The 15715-nt window shown below is 38.7% G+C and overlaps 1 protein-coding gene across 4 annotated transcripts in view; it reads left to right on the top strand.

The window, feature by feature from the left end:
* Nucleotides 1-443: 443 nt before the first annotated feature.
* Nucleotides 444-15715, top strand: part of dot1l (DOT1-like histone H3K79 methyltransferase) — a 53504-nt gene continuing 38232 nt past the window's right edge. For 2 of the 4 annotated variants that reach the window (XM_052121286.1, XM_052121285.1), the window contains exons 1-8: nucleotides 444-746; nucleotides 12906-12949; nucleotides 13073-13147; nucleotides 13432-13495; nucleotides 13995-14223; nucleotides 14416-14510; nucleotides 14692-14754; nucleotides 14879-14934. In XM_052121286.1, coding sequence (XP_051977246.1) covers nucleotides 666-746; nucleotides 12906-12949; nucleotides 13073-13147; nucleotides 13432-13495; nucleotides 13995-14223; nucleotides 14416-14510; nucleotides 14692-14754; nucleotides 14879-14934 — 707 coding nt within the window. In that variant the 5' untranslated portion in view covers nucleotides 444-665. Of the gene's footprint in view, nucleotides 747-12905; nucleotides 12950-13072; nucleotides 13148-13431; nucleotides 13496-13994; nucleotides 14224-14415; nucleotides 14511-14691; nucleotides 14755-14878; nucleotides 14935-15715 lie in introns of those variants that run through there. The other 2 variants (XM_052121288.1, XM_052121287.1) reach the window with 1 other exon arrangement.

The following is a 15715-nucleotide window of genomic DNA, read 5'->3' as shown; positions in this document are numbered from 1 at the left end:
AGTGAATGGTGACCAAAACATTTAAGCTCAAAAAAGCACATAAAAGCAGCATAAAATTTATCAATAAAACTAGATTGGTTTAATCCATGTCTACTGAAGCAATCCAGTCAGTTTTGGGTGAGATCAGACCAAAATATAACTCCTTTTTCACTATAAATCATGACATCAGTAGCCACCTTGACGATCAAGATTACAAGTTCGATTACACTTTCTAGCGCTCTGTGCATGCGTCAAGCACTACGAAGTGTAATAGAGAAATAAATCTCCCGATTTTAGTGTTACCCCACCTCTGAAATCCCCATTTAACCACTGGTAGTAACATTGAAATAGATACATCTACGTTTTAAGTGAATACATGTTAAAAGGGCTTGCCATTAAACGATTTGACAAATACACACACATACACACGAGCGCACGTATTTTCTCTTATCGAGCCGGTCAAGATGGCGGCGGTCCTGGCGGAGCGGAGCAGCCGCTCGGCTTAATCGATCATTTTGTCTAAATCACCGGGACAGATCTGATCGAAATCGACCAAATATTTACGATCTTTCCTAACCTCCCATAGGATATCTTCCGTTAGATCCTACCACATTACACCTGGTGATTTTTAACGGAAAATGCTTCTACTCTAGTTTGTGTCTCGTTCATTAACTGCACTCGGGAGAATGGGAGAGAAGCTGGAGTTAAAGCTGAAGTCGCCGGTCGGAGCCGAAGCTGCAGGCTACCCGTGGCCTTTACCTGTATATGTAAGTACTAAACTTATATTTAATCTAAACCGAAACCAACTCTAGTTTAATTGCGAACAGACGAAGTGGGTCACGAGGGCAGTGAAAACTGAATGGTATATGTAAAGTGTGAATACTTTAATTCTTGCTTCTTTGGGGGCTTTATAGTAATGTTTTAAGAGCTCGGAGCCACTAAAATTTTACATATGAGAGTGGCAGTACAATTGAAAGTCCAATATATAGCTTTATACATATGTATGTCTTCAGAAAGGTGATAATTAGATAAATTGAACACCTAAATAATAATAGACCTAAATAACACAATCGGTTGTATTGAAAGTACATATACGTTGTTGACTTTTTCCACCGATGCTAAATAATAAATATTTGAATCGCAGGAAATACTAACATTGCTGGCGTTTGTAGCCCGCTGACCCAGTTGGCCATCTCACACACCGGCTGTGTATCAAAACACAGCGAGTTGCCTATCTAGACTGCCTTTGGGTGATTTAATATGGGCGTTCGAACGTTTGATTCGAACTTGATATATTCGAATCGAACGTTCTAACGCGTCCAATTAAAAAATTCGAACCTACCCATGATGCCCTAAAGTGCTGTCTAGTCAGGCAGCGCACTAGGTTTTTAGATACGTCCACTAACTAACCTAAACCTACTACAGCTTGTGTATTTGTTCAATATTTTTTTTTTTATTTACTTAAAAACCCATAGTATTGGGAAAAATTATTGTATAGCACATATCAAGCCAAAAAAAATATCAGTTAATATGACTCGGTTTTCAATGAAGGATTACGAAGATTGAAACTCACGCTAGCCGTCATGCTAACAGCTATATAGCAGGGTTTGCTAACTTTATCGCTTTTTTAACCAACAGCAAGAGTCAACATACTCTAGATAACGTAAACCGTGTGTATGGCTGTAAGAGGTGACCATAACAAACAATAATGGGGATATATTAGGTGTACTTAAGCTTTGAGTGCGAAATATCATACGGAGGGTGTTAAACAAAGGCAAGCAGTGAACTCTGGCAAGAGGATGGTATCTCCATGTTGTTACTTGTCTTTTATTGACAGCCACCTCTCATATCTGTCCCAAATCTCTCTTTTTTTGGCCTTATGTTTACAGTGTAGACGTTTCCCTTACTTTGTTTTGCAATGCTTGTTTGATCCTAGAAGGGTACACACAGGACATGTTGGAACAGTTCATTTGAAGTAGGCTATTGAAGAATGTTTGTGTCCTTTTGGCTCAAATGTGGTTGCTCATTTGGCAGCCCTTGCATTGGGATGGTGCTGTGTTTTGGTTGCCATCTGCATACATCTCGAAGGAGCAGAACATTTTATAACCTAACCCATATGGCTGAAATCTCTTGAAAAATAACATGGAGTTTGGCACTAACTGACAAACTAGTCATTACTGGTGGATCCAAGGGATTGTAAAACCTGCCGGACTTGAGGATTGGCTTTTTGATTAATGGAGGATCTCTTGTGAGACTGTGCTGGGTGGACCTCAGACCCTCTTTTTTTTGTAGAGATTTTGTTCATTTTAAAGTTAAATATATCAGTCTGGTGCACATTGAGAGCAAATTTGAGAGGCTAGATCTATGAAGAACTTTGTACTCTTGTAAACAATTTTGTGTTCTTGTAGTAATTTAATCATAAACACACTGGATGTATAGATGTGAATAGTGATGACACGGCGAAAAAGTCACACCCACAAAGCAGAAATGAGACTGAGCTTAATGCAGTTCTCAAATGGTCAAAACACAATCAACTAGAGCATACATTTGTGCCAGGGCTCGACATTAAGCACTATCATGTCCTTGTCCTCCAGACAAGTCAATTGGTCATTCACTTCCGAGTAAAAAAAGTTACTTGTCTGGAGAGAAAAAAAAGGACATTTAAGTTACATGCTCAAGAAACATAATAGTTTTTTTCTAAAATGATGACTGATGCCTAGTCTAGTGTACCTTTGCAAGCAACTCAATTCTCTGTGACAGAAATGTAAACTGCACTGGGTAGGGGAGGAGACTATTGTCTTATGATAATTGTTTTTGTAACATATGGTAGTCAAATAAAGGAATACCTTCATCGCCAACATTTACAGCAATTCTACTCACAATTCTATGGAATGAGATGTACTTTTTCATTATGTTATTGCTGCAAGATTATTCCGCAAGTCTGCCGCAAATCTAATTTGCATGTGAACTTGATCTTTGAGGAATTTACAGCAATTTTGTTGCAAATTTGCCATGAACTCTTGATTTTTTTTTAAGGCATGTAAAGCCAGCGTCACACTAGCAGACTCAACAACTCTTATTTTAGCCAAGGGTGTCACGCAGGCCGACTGTTTTGCGGAGATCTTGCTCTCTTAATTCGGAGGTATGACACAGTTGCCGATACAAAATGGATCTAATGAATCGTAAGCCTAATCTCTTTAGGCTTACGATGCTTTTGGGAAACGCAGCCCTGGTTGTGTTGTTACTTTTCTAAGCAGTCAGTCTGGCAATTTCCACCTGCTGGACAATAAAATGGGCGATAAAATGCTGCTTTGGTGGATGGACCCCAGACATATGTATGGACCAGAATATCGGTGAAATTGGTGGGCTTTATTGATTTGGTCCATTAAGCAACCACTTAGAATGGCCTAGCAATTACGTTGCAATGCCCTGCTAACCGGTGGCATTAAGATTTACATTGTCTTATGAAAATGTAAAAATCTAGTTACTCCTACTGTTGGGCCTTAATTGCCCTTAGAATGATATCCTGTGGCAATTAAAGGTTTGTTTTGGGCTGACCATTCACCATTTTTCTGTCTGTGTTGTCTTTGAAAGCCTTGTACAGTCACTGTACCTTTACAGTAAACACAACACGCAGATTCCATGGCATGATTAACTCCAGTGATGCTATGCTGCTGAATTGGATGGTTGACAGTGGGCTGAGCCTCCCCACCACACACATATGCTCCAGTATTCTCTGTTACAGTGCTAAATATGCCAAAACTCCAAATAGTCTCCGAATGTACAGCCTTATTACATGTCTCTTTGGAATACTTGTTTATGATTAGTCAATTGCAGAATTCTGCACTCATATTTATTGTATATATGTATATTTGATTGATGTCCCAGGCAACCAATCTCCTCCATGTCTCTCGAATCACCCTACAGTCTATTTGTTCTGACATGATTGATAAATGGACATAAAATCATTTAGACTCAAAATTTGTATTTATTTTGTAGTTAGTAATTCTTTAGGGGACGTTGACAGTTGACCTATTAACTGCCATTAACAATTTATTTGACTAATCAGTTAAAAATTAACAGAAAGTTTAATTAAAGAAACAGCAAATATGTAATTTGATGGGTTTAACATGTAGGGCATGTTATGTACACATGCTGTCAAAATTTGCATCCCTAGTAGGTAGCTGTCAAATTTGTGGGATAAAGGCCAAAGTATTGCTACTTTGGTTGTCCACATGGCACTACATCAATTTTGTCATTTCCACAGTCCGTGCGTCTGTCCGCATCCCAATATTTGTAGACATGTGGACCGTCCATGTCTGTGAGTGTCATCTGTAAATCCGCCTATCATTTACTGTCCTAAAGAGTTTTGAACATGGTCACAAGAGTATACTTTGCAAGACTGAGCGCTCAACTATGCACAAGTCATAATGACACACAGAAAAACAAAATATACCCTTGCCATAATGTACAGTCAGTCTGTCATTATTGAAAAATAAATATCATCGAAACAAAAATCTGCTTCTCGTCGAGGTCCTGATTTCTCTGTCAGGGCTTATTTTGCAACTGACTGATGACTGGCTGGTGGTAGAACATCCGTTACATATTATATTTCTTGTTTGAAAGAGGTTTTCAAACTTTGTATTAGTCACAATCTAAGATAATGAAAACACAGGGCAAGCGTGTTTACATTGACAGTTTTGTGTCATTGCTTTTATGAGAACACATGCTCGGAAAGTCCTGTTATCTTCCGAAAGTTTGTAATTATCACGCCACCAATGTTGCCACAAAGGATTGAGCCATTTTGATCGTATACAGAATTGGGGGCAGATCAAAAGCTGTGGTTACAACAGAGACGACTGTCTTGTTTGTCCCTCCCACCGTTTATTTGACTATGAATCAGGCTTTTTATTTTACATAAAACGAGAAGGTGGGTTTCTCAGAAGCCGTTATTTTCAGTGCTGCTACGTCACTGAAATCTCCAGTCTCATGTGTCATTCAATGTGTCTTTTCTAGTGTTGTAGGAGTCATGAACTTAGCAGTTTTAGTGCCTCGGTTGGACTCAGATTACTTCCGTCTTTGTGTTTGGCTTATAAGTTATGATTGCCCCACATACTGAGAGCCATATTTCTGCCCTCTGCAAAGCCTGCCATTGGGTAAACAGAATTACAGAGTGCCCACATTAACAAGCTGTAGACATGCCTTGCAAGTTTTTGTTTAGGGAGGGTCGGGTGCTGTTAATTAGTGGGTCTGGGTGGTGGTTGTCCATATATCGTACACTGTGTTGGTTTGGATCTCCCATTTCACTCTCCTTTAAAAAAATAGGCTAGTTTCCCCAAAACCTTAAATTGCCATTCAAGTCATATTTTGTTGCAACACTAGTTTTTGACTAGTTTATCTCCTCTTCCTTCATCAGGGAATTCTCCTGTGCCTTAAAATATTTTTTTAATCTCTGTGACCGTATATTTTAAAAAGCTTAAATCACCTCTATTCATTTGAATTATTTGCCTTTCAGAGACTCAGACGGGTGATTTTTCCACTCCCGCTGTCTCATTGGCTGTTGACGGCTCTGTGTCCACTAGTGTGCCATTTTGCCTTGCGGCTTCACATTGTGCTTTGAACAAAAGCGTCCCACTCACCTTGGGTGGGAGAACGGAGCGGATGTTTTATCGAACAGTGAACTTCACTGTTTTCTTTCTTCCTTGTAGTACTTTTGCTGTAAACTACGTACTCAACCGCTCAATATAAACATTTGTGTCCTGTTTCACAGACTTAAAACTACTGTGTGTGGGTGCATATCTGGAAACTTAGATCATCAATAAGTGCTTCCATATGATGCAACACCAAAAGCTTACTGCCTTTTATTTATTTTGTTATATTTTATAAAGAAAATGTGAGTGGCACTATACAGAACTCGCCGCCACAGTGCGTTGTGGGTGGTTGGCAGGGTGTTGCAGTTGCTAAGGAGTTCTGATTGATTCTGATCTGGTTATTAACGTGTTGTTAAGCCATTGCTAACATTTTCTAAGGTGGTCTGAGTGGTTCTTACAGTGTTGCTATTAGAGGTCCACCAATAGTTGCTTTTGAAACCGTTATCGTCAAAAAAACTGTTATCAGCCCAAATTGGCGACGATGGTATTTCTTTTCCACGTGTTGCTGTTAAAGTCATCTAATCTATATAATTCCTTTGTTATGCGCCACATTTTATTCTTCTTCAGGTTATTATTTTGGTTGCATAATAAACTATATCTGCGGGAGCTTTCACATTGTACATTTGGTGCACAGTTGATATGAACTGTGTTTTTTGAAAGATGGTCTGGGGAGAGGTTCATGTGAACTTGGGTACCGTTTGCTGCTGATTTGAACACTATAATCCCAAATCGCAGAAATGTAGAATTTACGTCTTTGCATTTTCACTGTCACAATAATTATAGTAAAATGCATTTTTTTTTTATACCTGATTGTTACAAAAAAATTGCCTTCAGAGAGCAGCTCGCACTCATAACATAACGCAACCGAGGCAGACAAACATAAACAATCTTCATATCTTTGCAAATTAAACGCAACCACTGCAGACAAATGCAAGTGTAGTTTTCTGCATGTCTAGTTTAGGTGGTAAGAGACTAATTCTTCAATAAATAGCACTGAAACTGCTACAACTGAAACTGACCAGGAAAGATTAATAGATTTTTATTTAACACATTCAATACATAGATTTTATAACTGTCTGCTGATTAGTCAGTTATTGGCTTTCTTTAGCTATTGTTCATTGGCACTTTAGTTTGAGGTATTGACGAAATCCAATATTGGTCGACCACTAGTTGCTCTGTGGATGCTATCTGATCACATAGAAAAGCATTCCCACATCTCTTTTCAACAAGCCACACAATTTCTGGTATCTGTAGTATGAGCTATAGTAATTGTGATGCTTGCCTTGCAAACACAACTAACAGAGTAATTTTGGTGTTTCACAACCCTCCTTTTTGGTTTAGACTCCTTCTCACATCCTGAACATTGTACAGAATTGTTGCAAACAACGCTGACACGATTAAACATGATGATGCTCATGTAATATATTCAAGGTGTGACATTTAGTTATCCCAGCCAAAAAGAACATCTAATTCTTCCCTCCTACTTATGTACAATGGCTGTACTATGAGGTAATCTCCGCAATGAAACGGTACAGGTTCACGAGGTGTTATTTCCTCCCCTCACACCCCCTCTGTGACTCAATCCGTGGTTGCATGAGGTGAGTAAAGAGTCCACTTTCATATTCGTGAGTCAGTTCAACCATCAGGCGTACTCGTGACAAAGTGCCGCCCATGATGCTGATATTTTTTGCTCTCTGTCTCCCTTCCCTCCTTTCCTCTTACCAATGTGATATTTTTAGCTGTCACACTGGTGTTGCTGTGAGCACAAGACCGCTAGAACACCCCGTCCTTTCTTACGTACTTACACAAACGCCCCCTTCCGTTCAGCACGATGCACTATGAGCTGTCTGCTTGTGCACGTACACACACTTCATCTGTCTTAGAAGTGCTGGTGTTTTCATTTAACTTTGTAAAAAAACATACAACATTCATGTCCTGGTGGGATAGTTCATCCAACAATGATAATTCTGTCATCATTTACTCACCCATGTTATTCCTAACTCATATGTCTTACAAGAGGAGTAAGTATAAATAAGCACACTTGTTCTAGCTCACTCTATGGGCGCAATATTTTTCAGTGCTATTGCACTTGCTTTAGAGCAGCAGTGGGTTGGGCCGAAGAGCACTAGACCTGCCGTATGCACAGCTGAGCGGGAAAAAGTCTTTATGCTGTATGGGGAGGAGCTTGGCAAGCAGAGAGGCCCAGCAGCGGCACACTCTGGCAGGCAGAGTTCTTCTCAGGACTCTGCTGATGGAAAGTGGGTTACTGGGTCAGGCAGCGGCACAACTCAAGAGGCTCGATTACAGCAGGACTGAGCGAGTTCGTCAGGGTCAGAACATTAGTACAGACACGAGCCAGGCTTAATTAGCCTCAGTAATTATTTAGAATGGCCTCCAGGATCTTAAAGGTACCCAGTTATGCATTTATAAGTGAGACATAGAACTGTGCAGGGTATTTATTATGTGATTATGACCATCAGACTGTACCTTTTCCTACTTATTAAATGACCTTTTAACAAACAAACAAATAAATAAATGGACATTGGAAATACTGGTTTGAGATTTCTGTAGGAACTTTGTTTTGTGGTACACCAGTGAATTATACAGTTTAGCAGTCATTATGCAAAGATATTTGCCTGAATCAAGTATTGCAGAGAGCCCTGAAAAAAGCTCTCGATCATGCTGATGCATTCAAAGACTTAAACATAAGGGTACAGTGATAGCTTGTGGTAACATTATGACTTATTCAGGCATGTGTGAAAGATGAACTTTTTCACCTTCTCAAAGGCATGCTGATGGCTGTGTGTGCAAAAATACGCTGCAGTTGTGCTCCGTGACCCAACACAAACTCAGGGATGCAAACAGCGCGCTTTTCGGCGCGCTGTTTGCATGGGTGACTTGTGTGAATCGTGCAGATTCGAAGAGTTTTTTTGGGGGTGGGGGGGGGGGTGGTGTCTGTCTGATTATAATTTCACCAACAGTAATTCTGGATTGCATCCACCAAACAAGTAAATAGGAAATAAGCAAATCAAAACACTGCGCGCCAAAACATATCATGCGCGCAAGCGTGAGCCACTAGTGTTTCTTCTTGCTGCGTAACTGCCACTTCAACAAATTTCTCCCTGAGGACCAGAGTTCGGTGCCGCGAATTCCCGTCTTACTGGCAACTGGTGAAATCACTGGAGGTAAGGATATTTTTGATTTATAATGTTATATAATCTACTAGTCATGTAATTTATTAAACATTTCAACAATGCCTATTTCAATTGGGTAGGTAATATGTTGTGTGTGTGTGTAACCTACATATATATCGTTTTAGCTAACGTTATATCAAGTTAACCTGTAAAAGACCTAACGTTAGTGCTTGTTAGCAGATCAAATTATGGATGGCTGTAGCTACATAGAAAAGGTTGTTCGCCTATAATCATGTTCGTTTGCACGTTATGCATTTTAATATTAAATTCCTGACTTGGCTAACGTTACTATCGCCTATCTTGTACAGTAATATTAAACCCTACGTTACTGATTTTCCAATGTTGTTGTTAATGCTAGATTAGGGCTAATGCTAGATAAATGCTGCATGCATGCCCATGGATTTACTATGGTTAATGTGTAAGGAATAATTGACGACAGGCCGTTGAATTATTATAAAAAATAATGCACACCCGAGGTGGTAATGCGGTCACGTTTTTTTAGAGTTAGGAACGGAGGTTTGAGCCACTGATAGCAGACTAATGATGGGGACACACTTACGACTTGCTGAAACATTTAAAGACTGACTGTTTCCATCGACTGTAGCAGGTCTTAAACACCGACTCTGAACACCGACTGAACGCGCTGAACACGCGTTTGGGCATGATCAGTCATAAGTATAAAATTACATTCATAACTGGCCTTAGAGTAAGTGTGTGCCCGGCTTTTATGCAGTTATTAATGCAGTTATTAGAGAGAGAGAGATGTTGCAATAATGAGACAGAAAAGCATGATGGCCAATATTATTATTTATGTATTAATTCAATTCGTTTTAATTAATTCGCTCATTCTTGTTTTCTATTATTGACAGTAGATAACCTAATAAATGAAACGCACAAAGCCCTTTTTAACAAGTAGGCCTATCAATAATTATTTATTTGTTATATTATCTGGAATAATTACGAAAACCCGTGCAGCAGGACTATTAATTTATTTATATATTCAGTTTAATTTTCTATTTATCATAGAAAGGATTATATACTTTATTTATTAAAATTAAACTACATGTGTCCATTGATTGTGAAGTTAGACATAGAAAATTGCAGATCAAGGGCATGGGGCTGCATGTTTTTTCTTGTTATAAATTGTATCCTATTTTCCGTTATTACAGTTAACAACGCGCAGTGATATGGAACTGTAATGCGGTCAAACCTACTTGAAACTATAGTCCTGCGTTTCCCTGAAAATAATTGCACACCTTAGAACGTTCTCAACCAATCAGAATCAAGCATTCAACAGCCCCGTAGTATAACTAGACATATTGCCCTTGACTTTGCTTACTGTTGGTTAGCTAGCAGCATTGCGTCAAGCATTACATCTCATAACTTTTTTGAAATATGTCCTGAGGTCTAGGGGCAAGACTGGCATTGGCATGTTCAAAAGAACATACTCCGCCTGCCTCTTCTGCTTTGCCTCCATCCTCTTCTCTCTGTCGGTCTTGTCCCTTCTCCCTGCAGCCCTAATGTTCCGGCAGAGAGTTTTATCAACATGGGGCCAATTGATAAAACTCTCTGCCGGAACATTAGGGCTGCAGGGAGAAGGGACAAGACCGACAGAGAGAAGAGGATGGAGGCAAAGCAGAAGAGGCAGGCGGAGTATGGCTGCAGTGCTACATGTGAAAGTGCCGAGAAGGCCAAGACCACTGCTCTGGCCAAAGAGAGGCAGACACATCTCAAACATGTTGAAAAGAAAATGAATGCAGCCAGACGGAAGGCCCTGGATACGTTGCAGGAGGTGGCCAGGAAGAAGAGGAAGGAGGTGTAAAGCAAGAAGAATAAGTGCTAGATAGTTAAATAAGAGTTTATTGTTCAGAATTAAAAAATGAAATTGAAATTCCAAATTTGTGTCGGTGTATTTGATTTTCAGTATTTCATAATATGTGCCTATAGGGGTGGGCCGGGGATGGCAGGGGTTGGTGGCAATGTAAGTATCTGGATATTTCCGCGGGGCGAGGGCTTCGATTACCTCTCTCTTTTTTGACCATACATGTGTTTGCATCCCTGCAAACTGGAAAGGTCAAATTTGTGTTGTTGTTGTACAAACTTTACCTTGTTAAATGTACAACTGTTTTAGCCTTGTAATGAGCATCCAAATAAAACAAAAAATGCCTTTTGTGAATAAAACCGTTTAATAGGTAGTTGGATCGACAGTTTTTTAGGAATTGCAACATTAAATGTAGATTACAATGCCTTACAATAGGACACTCACTGATGTAAGTTAAGTGAAGTAAACAAATTTCAAAGATTTTAACTGTATAATGAGAGAAATAAAAATGGTCTTTTATTGTTATAACTTCAAATAATGCAAAATACTAAAACCCAAAATGGGCTTCTCAATGACTGATGCTGAGACCGATATCTAAAGAACAGTGTAGCAGGTACTAGAGGTCGACTAATAGTAGATTTTGCAAATACCAGTAACTAAGTTGGTGGAAAAGGTAGATCCCAGTTGCACTCCCAGCTCACAATAACACATAAGGAAAACAAAACATGCACTCTTACAATCATCTTCTACAATGTATTTCAGTAAACACTATAAGTAAACCATTTCATAGGCTAATAAAAACTGTATGCGAAGTAATTCATCAACAGTAGATCATCATTCATCGATAGTAGTAATCACGAGTCAGTGATGCTTTGTATTTTACCTCTAGAGTCCGCTGTTATACTGTAGAATCAAGGAGTTCAAACTGTAGAATCCTCCAGTGTCAGAAACAGGAATAATAATAAGAAAATCTATCGGCAACTTTCAGCATTGATTTTTGCGAAAAAACTAATTCCAAAAAGCATCTATCAGTGGCGATATATCGGTCGACCTCTTGCATGAACAATGCAACTATATTTGTCGAGGTTACATTTGTTGATCATTATATTATCACATATATGTAATTTTTCCAACAATTGTTTACAGACAGATTGTTTCACTTTTCATTGACTATCACAATTTCAGTGGGTCACAACTATACAATTTGTTAGTATTTGGCAGAATTGCCTTTAAATGGTTTAACTTGGGTCAAATGTTTTGAGGAGCCTTCCACAAGCTTCTCATAATAAGTTGCTGGAATTTTGGACCATTCCTCCAGACATAACTGGTGTAACTGACTCCAGTTGGTAGGCCTCCTTGCTTGCACACACTTTTTCAGTTTTGACCACAAATTTTCTGTCAGATTGAGGTCAGGGCTTTGTGATGGCCACTCCAGTACCTTGACTTTGTTGTTCTTAAAGGAACAGGTCAAAAAAAGAACTTTTTGGCCATAATGACCATCGTTATGTTTGAAGGAAAAAGGTAAGGCTTGCAAGCCGAAGAACTTCATCCCAACCATGAATCATGGGGGTGGCAGCATCATGTTGTGGGGGTGCTTTGCTGCAGGAGGGACTGGTACACTTCACAAAATAGATGGCATCATGAGGAAGGAAAATTATGTGCATTTATTGAAGCAACATCTCAAGACTTCAGCCATGAAGTTAAAGCTCACTGCAAATGGGTCTTCCAAATGGACAATGACCCCAAGCATACCTCCAAGGTTGTGGGAAAATGGCTTAAGGACAACAAAGTCAAGGTACTGGAGTGGCCATCACAAAGCCCAGACCTCAATCTGATAGAATATTTGTGGTCAGAACTGAAAAAGCATGTGTGAGTAAGGAGGCCTACAAACCTGACTCAGTTACACCAGTTCTGTCTGGAGGAATGGGCCAAAATTCCAGCAACTTATTGTGAGAAGCTTGAGGATGACTCCCCAAGAAGTTTGACCCAAGTTAACAATTTTAAGGTAATGCTACCAAATACTGATAATGTATATCTAAACTTCTGACCCACTGGCAATGTGATTAAACAAAATGAAAGCTGAAATAAATAATTCTCTCTACAATTATTCTTACTTAAAATATTGATCCTAACTGACCTTAGACAGGGAATGTTTTCTACGATTAAATGGCTGGAATTGTGAAAAACTGAGTTTAAATGGTGTATGTAAACTTCTGACTTCAAATTTCGAACCCTACTTATAAATGTCCTTCTCCCTAGGATAAACACCATGATGCTGCACACGAAATCATTGAAACCATTCGGTAAGTTTTTTTTTTTTTTTTTTTTTTTTTTTGTTTTTGTGTTTTAGCTTTGATTGTTCTGTCAGTTTTTTGTACATAAGATATGCATTATCATGGAGAAACTGAACTTGTTTCCTTGTCCAGCTGGGTATGTGAGGAGATCCCAGATCTTAAGCTGGCCATGGAGAACTACGTACTTATTGACTACGACACCAAGAGGTGAGGAACTCTAATTTCCACATAACATCCTGAAAAGACAACAAACAGAGACATTTATGCATTTTTTTGTTTTCCTATTGGTAGTGTAAATATATACTATTAAATAAATGCATATTTGTACATAGATTTTGCGTTTATCTTAAGTCTAGTGATTTAATGTGTTGTCCATGCAAAATTTATTGCTTGCAATACAAATAGACATTGCTTTAATGCTTAGTTTAATTTTCAGTCTTGTATTTGGGAAGAAAATGATAGATAAGAATTTATTTTGTGTTTTCTTGCAGCTTTGAAAGTATGCAGAGACTTTGTGACAAGTACAACAGAGCCATTGACAGCATTCACCAACTGGTATTTCATGTCATACTAAAGTTTTATAATGCTGGTCAACAATTAAATTAACTTTGTAGAGTAACTTTTAATAAATGTAACAGGATAGATCCCCAATATCACATGTACATCGCTCAAACGTCTATTTGATTGTTTTTTGCTCATCTGCAATACGTCTGTGAGACATTTCCTCTCGGATGTCAATAAGATATTCAGCAGATGTCTTTGAGATGTTAATGTTTTAGAATGTTTGTAAATATGATCTTTTTAAGATATTTAGCAGGTGTTAATTACATTGTGATGCTTTCCAGACAAAAAAAATCTAAAACGGGCATATTAGAGGTGTACGTGTGGTGTCTGGAATGTCATTTGTTTTCTTCCATGAGTTTTTTTAAATAGATTTCTGTGGTTCCATTTGTCCTAAAATAGTAGTTTGAAATATACTGCTGCTGAAAATAATGTGTAAAACTGTGTTGTGTGTGTGTGTGCGCGTGCGTGCGTGCGTGTGTGTGTGTTGTAGTGGAAAGGGACCACCCAACCCATGAAACTCAACAAGCGGCCTTCCAACGGCCTGCTGCGACATATCCTACAGCAGGTCTACAATCACTCTGTTACTGACCCCGAGAAACTCAACAACTACGAACCCTTTTCTCCTGAGGTGTATGGAGAGACGTCATTCGACCTGGTGGCCCAGATTATTGATGAAATGGAGATGATGGAAGAAGACACCTTTGTGGATCTGGGCAGTGGTCAGTAAACGTGCCCCCCAAACTTATCAAATAAAATAAATAAGCCATTTGATGCTGTTTAAATTGTAACTATTTGATCCTCATGAGTTTGCCTTAGTCAAATGTCCTCTCATTTTAAAGTGGATCTTTGTTTTTACTATCAACCATTTGACTGTTCATCATGTTTGTTATCTTTGCTATCCAAATTTGCAGGTGTTGGTCAAGTAGTCCTACAGGTGGCCGCAGCCACCAACTGTAAACACTACTATGGTGTTGAGAAAGCAGACATTCCAGCAACCTATGCAGAGGTACAAGCATTCTGTCGAGATCACTGCACCATAAACTACTGGGAAATTCATTTTAATTTTTGGTGGAACTATTCCTTTAAAAGCTACCTGAAATCTGTTAATACACACCAACCCCTTACTAAACATTTTATAAAGTGGGTTTGAAATTGAAATGTTCACATCTGAATTTTTATGTTTGCAGTCAATGGACAAAGAGTTTAAAAGGTGGATGAAGTGGTATGGCAAAAAGCACGGCGAATACACGGTAAGCATTTACAGTAGATTATTATGAACTATGAAAGCCTTATTGCCTTTCTTTTTCTTCATTCGGTAATTGAAGAGATGTGCTTTGGTCCGTTTGTGCTAATATGATTTGTCTTATGTGGCAGCTGGAAAAGGGAGATTTCCTCTCAGAAGAATGGAAGGAACGAATAGCCAACACAAGGTATGATCACAAACAATCATCCACTCATTCCCCCAATGGGTTCGGAGCACAATTTATAAAGAACTTTAAAGGTGCACTCAGTAATTTTTTCCTGATTAAAAGGATTTACTTCTAAAGAAATGACTAGTCATTTTAAAATCATGAGAGCAGTGTGACGCAATTTAAAGCAAAATCTGTCCAACACGAAGGTGTTTTAGTTCATTTCAGTGGTTCGTAACAGCATGCCAGAGTGAACTTAAAGAAAACATTTTTACCCGCTGATAAACACCTTACTGCCGTTTGCCCACATCTTCGGTGGGTGTGACCTGGAGCTCCACCTTTTTTGATGCCAACCGCTAATCCCTGTTCAGTCAGTAAAGGTCAGTCAACAAAAAGTTACTAGCGAGCTGGTGCAAACTTACCTACATTTGTACAATCGGTTGTGTAGAAACATTTTCCAAGAATATGTCATGCAATGTCATGCATTTTGTTTTTAAAATTTTATTTATTTTGTCTTCAAAAGGAATAAATCAAATACTTATATCTGCCCATAGGAAGATCTCTCTTATCATTCTTTTGTCTGTATTCTACCCACTAACACTCTTTTATACACCCATCTTTGCAGTAGTAACAGTGTAATCATAATTTACAATAACATCGTGTTATCAGTGTATATTATGGCACTTTTAGCATGATCTTGTATTTTTAATGATCTTGTATGATTTCTACTCAGATGAGTTATGAAGTCATTGATAACACATAATGTCAAATTATTAATGTTTTGTACATCCTCATAGTTAAA

Source organism: Xyrauchen texanus, chromosome 48 (assembly GCF_025860055.1).
Source record: "Xyrauchen texanus isolate HMW12.3.18 chromosome 48, RBS_HiC_50CHRs, whole genome shotgun sequence".
Taxonomy (NCBI): Eukaryota; Metazoa; Chordata; class Actinopteri; order Cypriniformes; family Catostomidae; genus Xyrauchen; species Xyrauchen texanus.
Note: the sequence above shows the minus strand (reverse complement) of the source record. Positions and strands in the feature narration are given on the sequence as shown.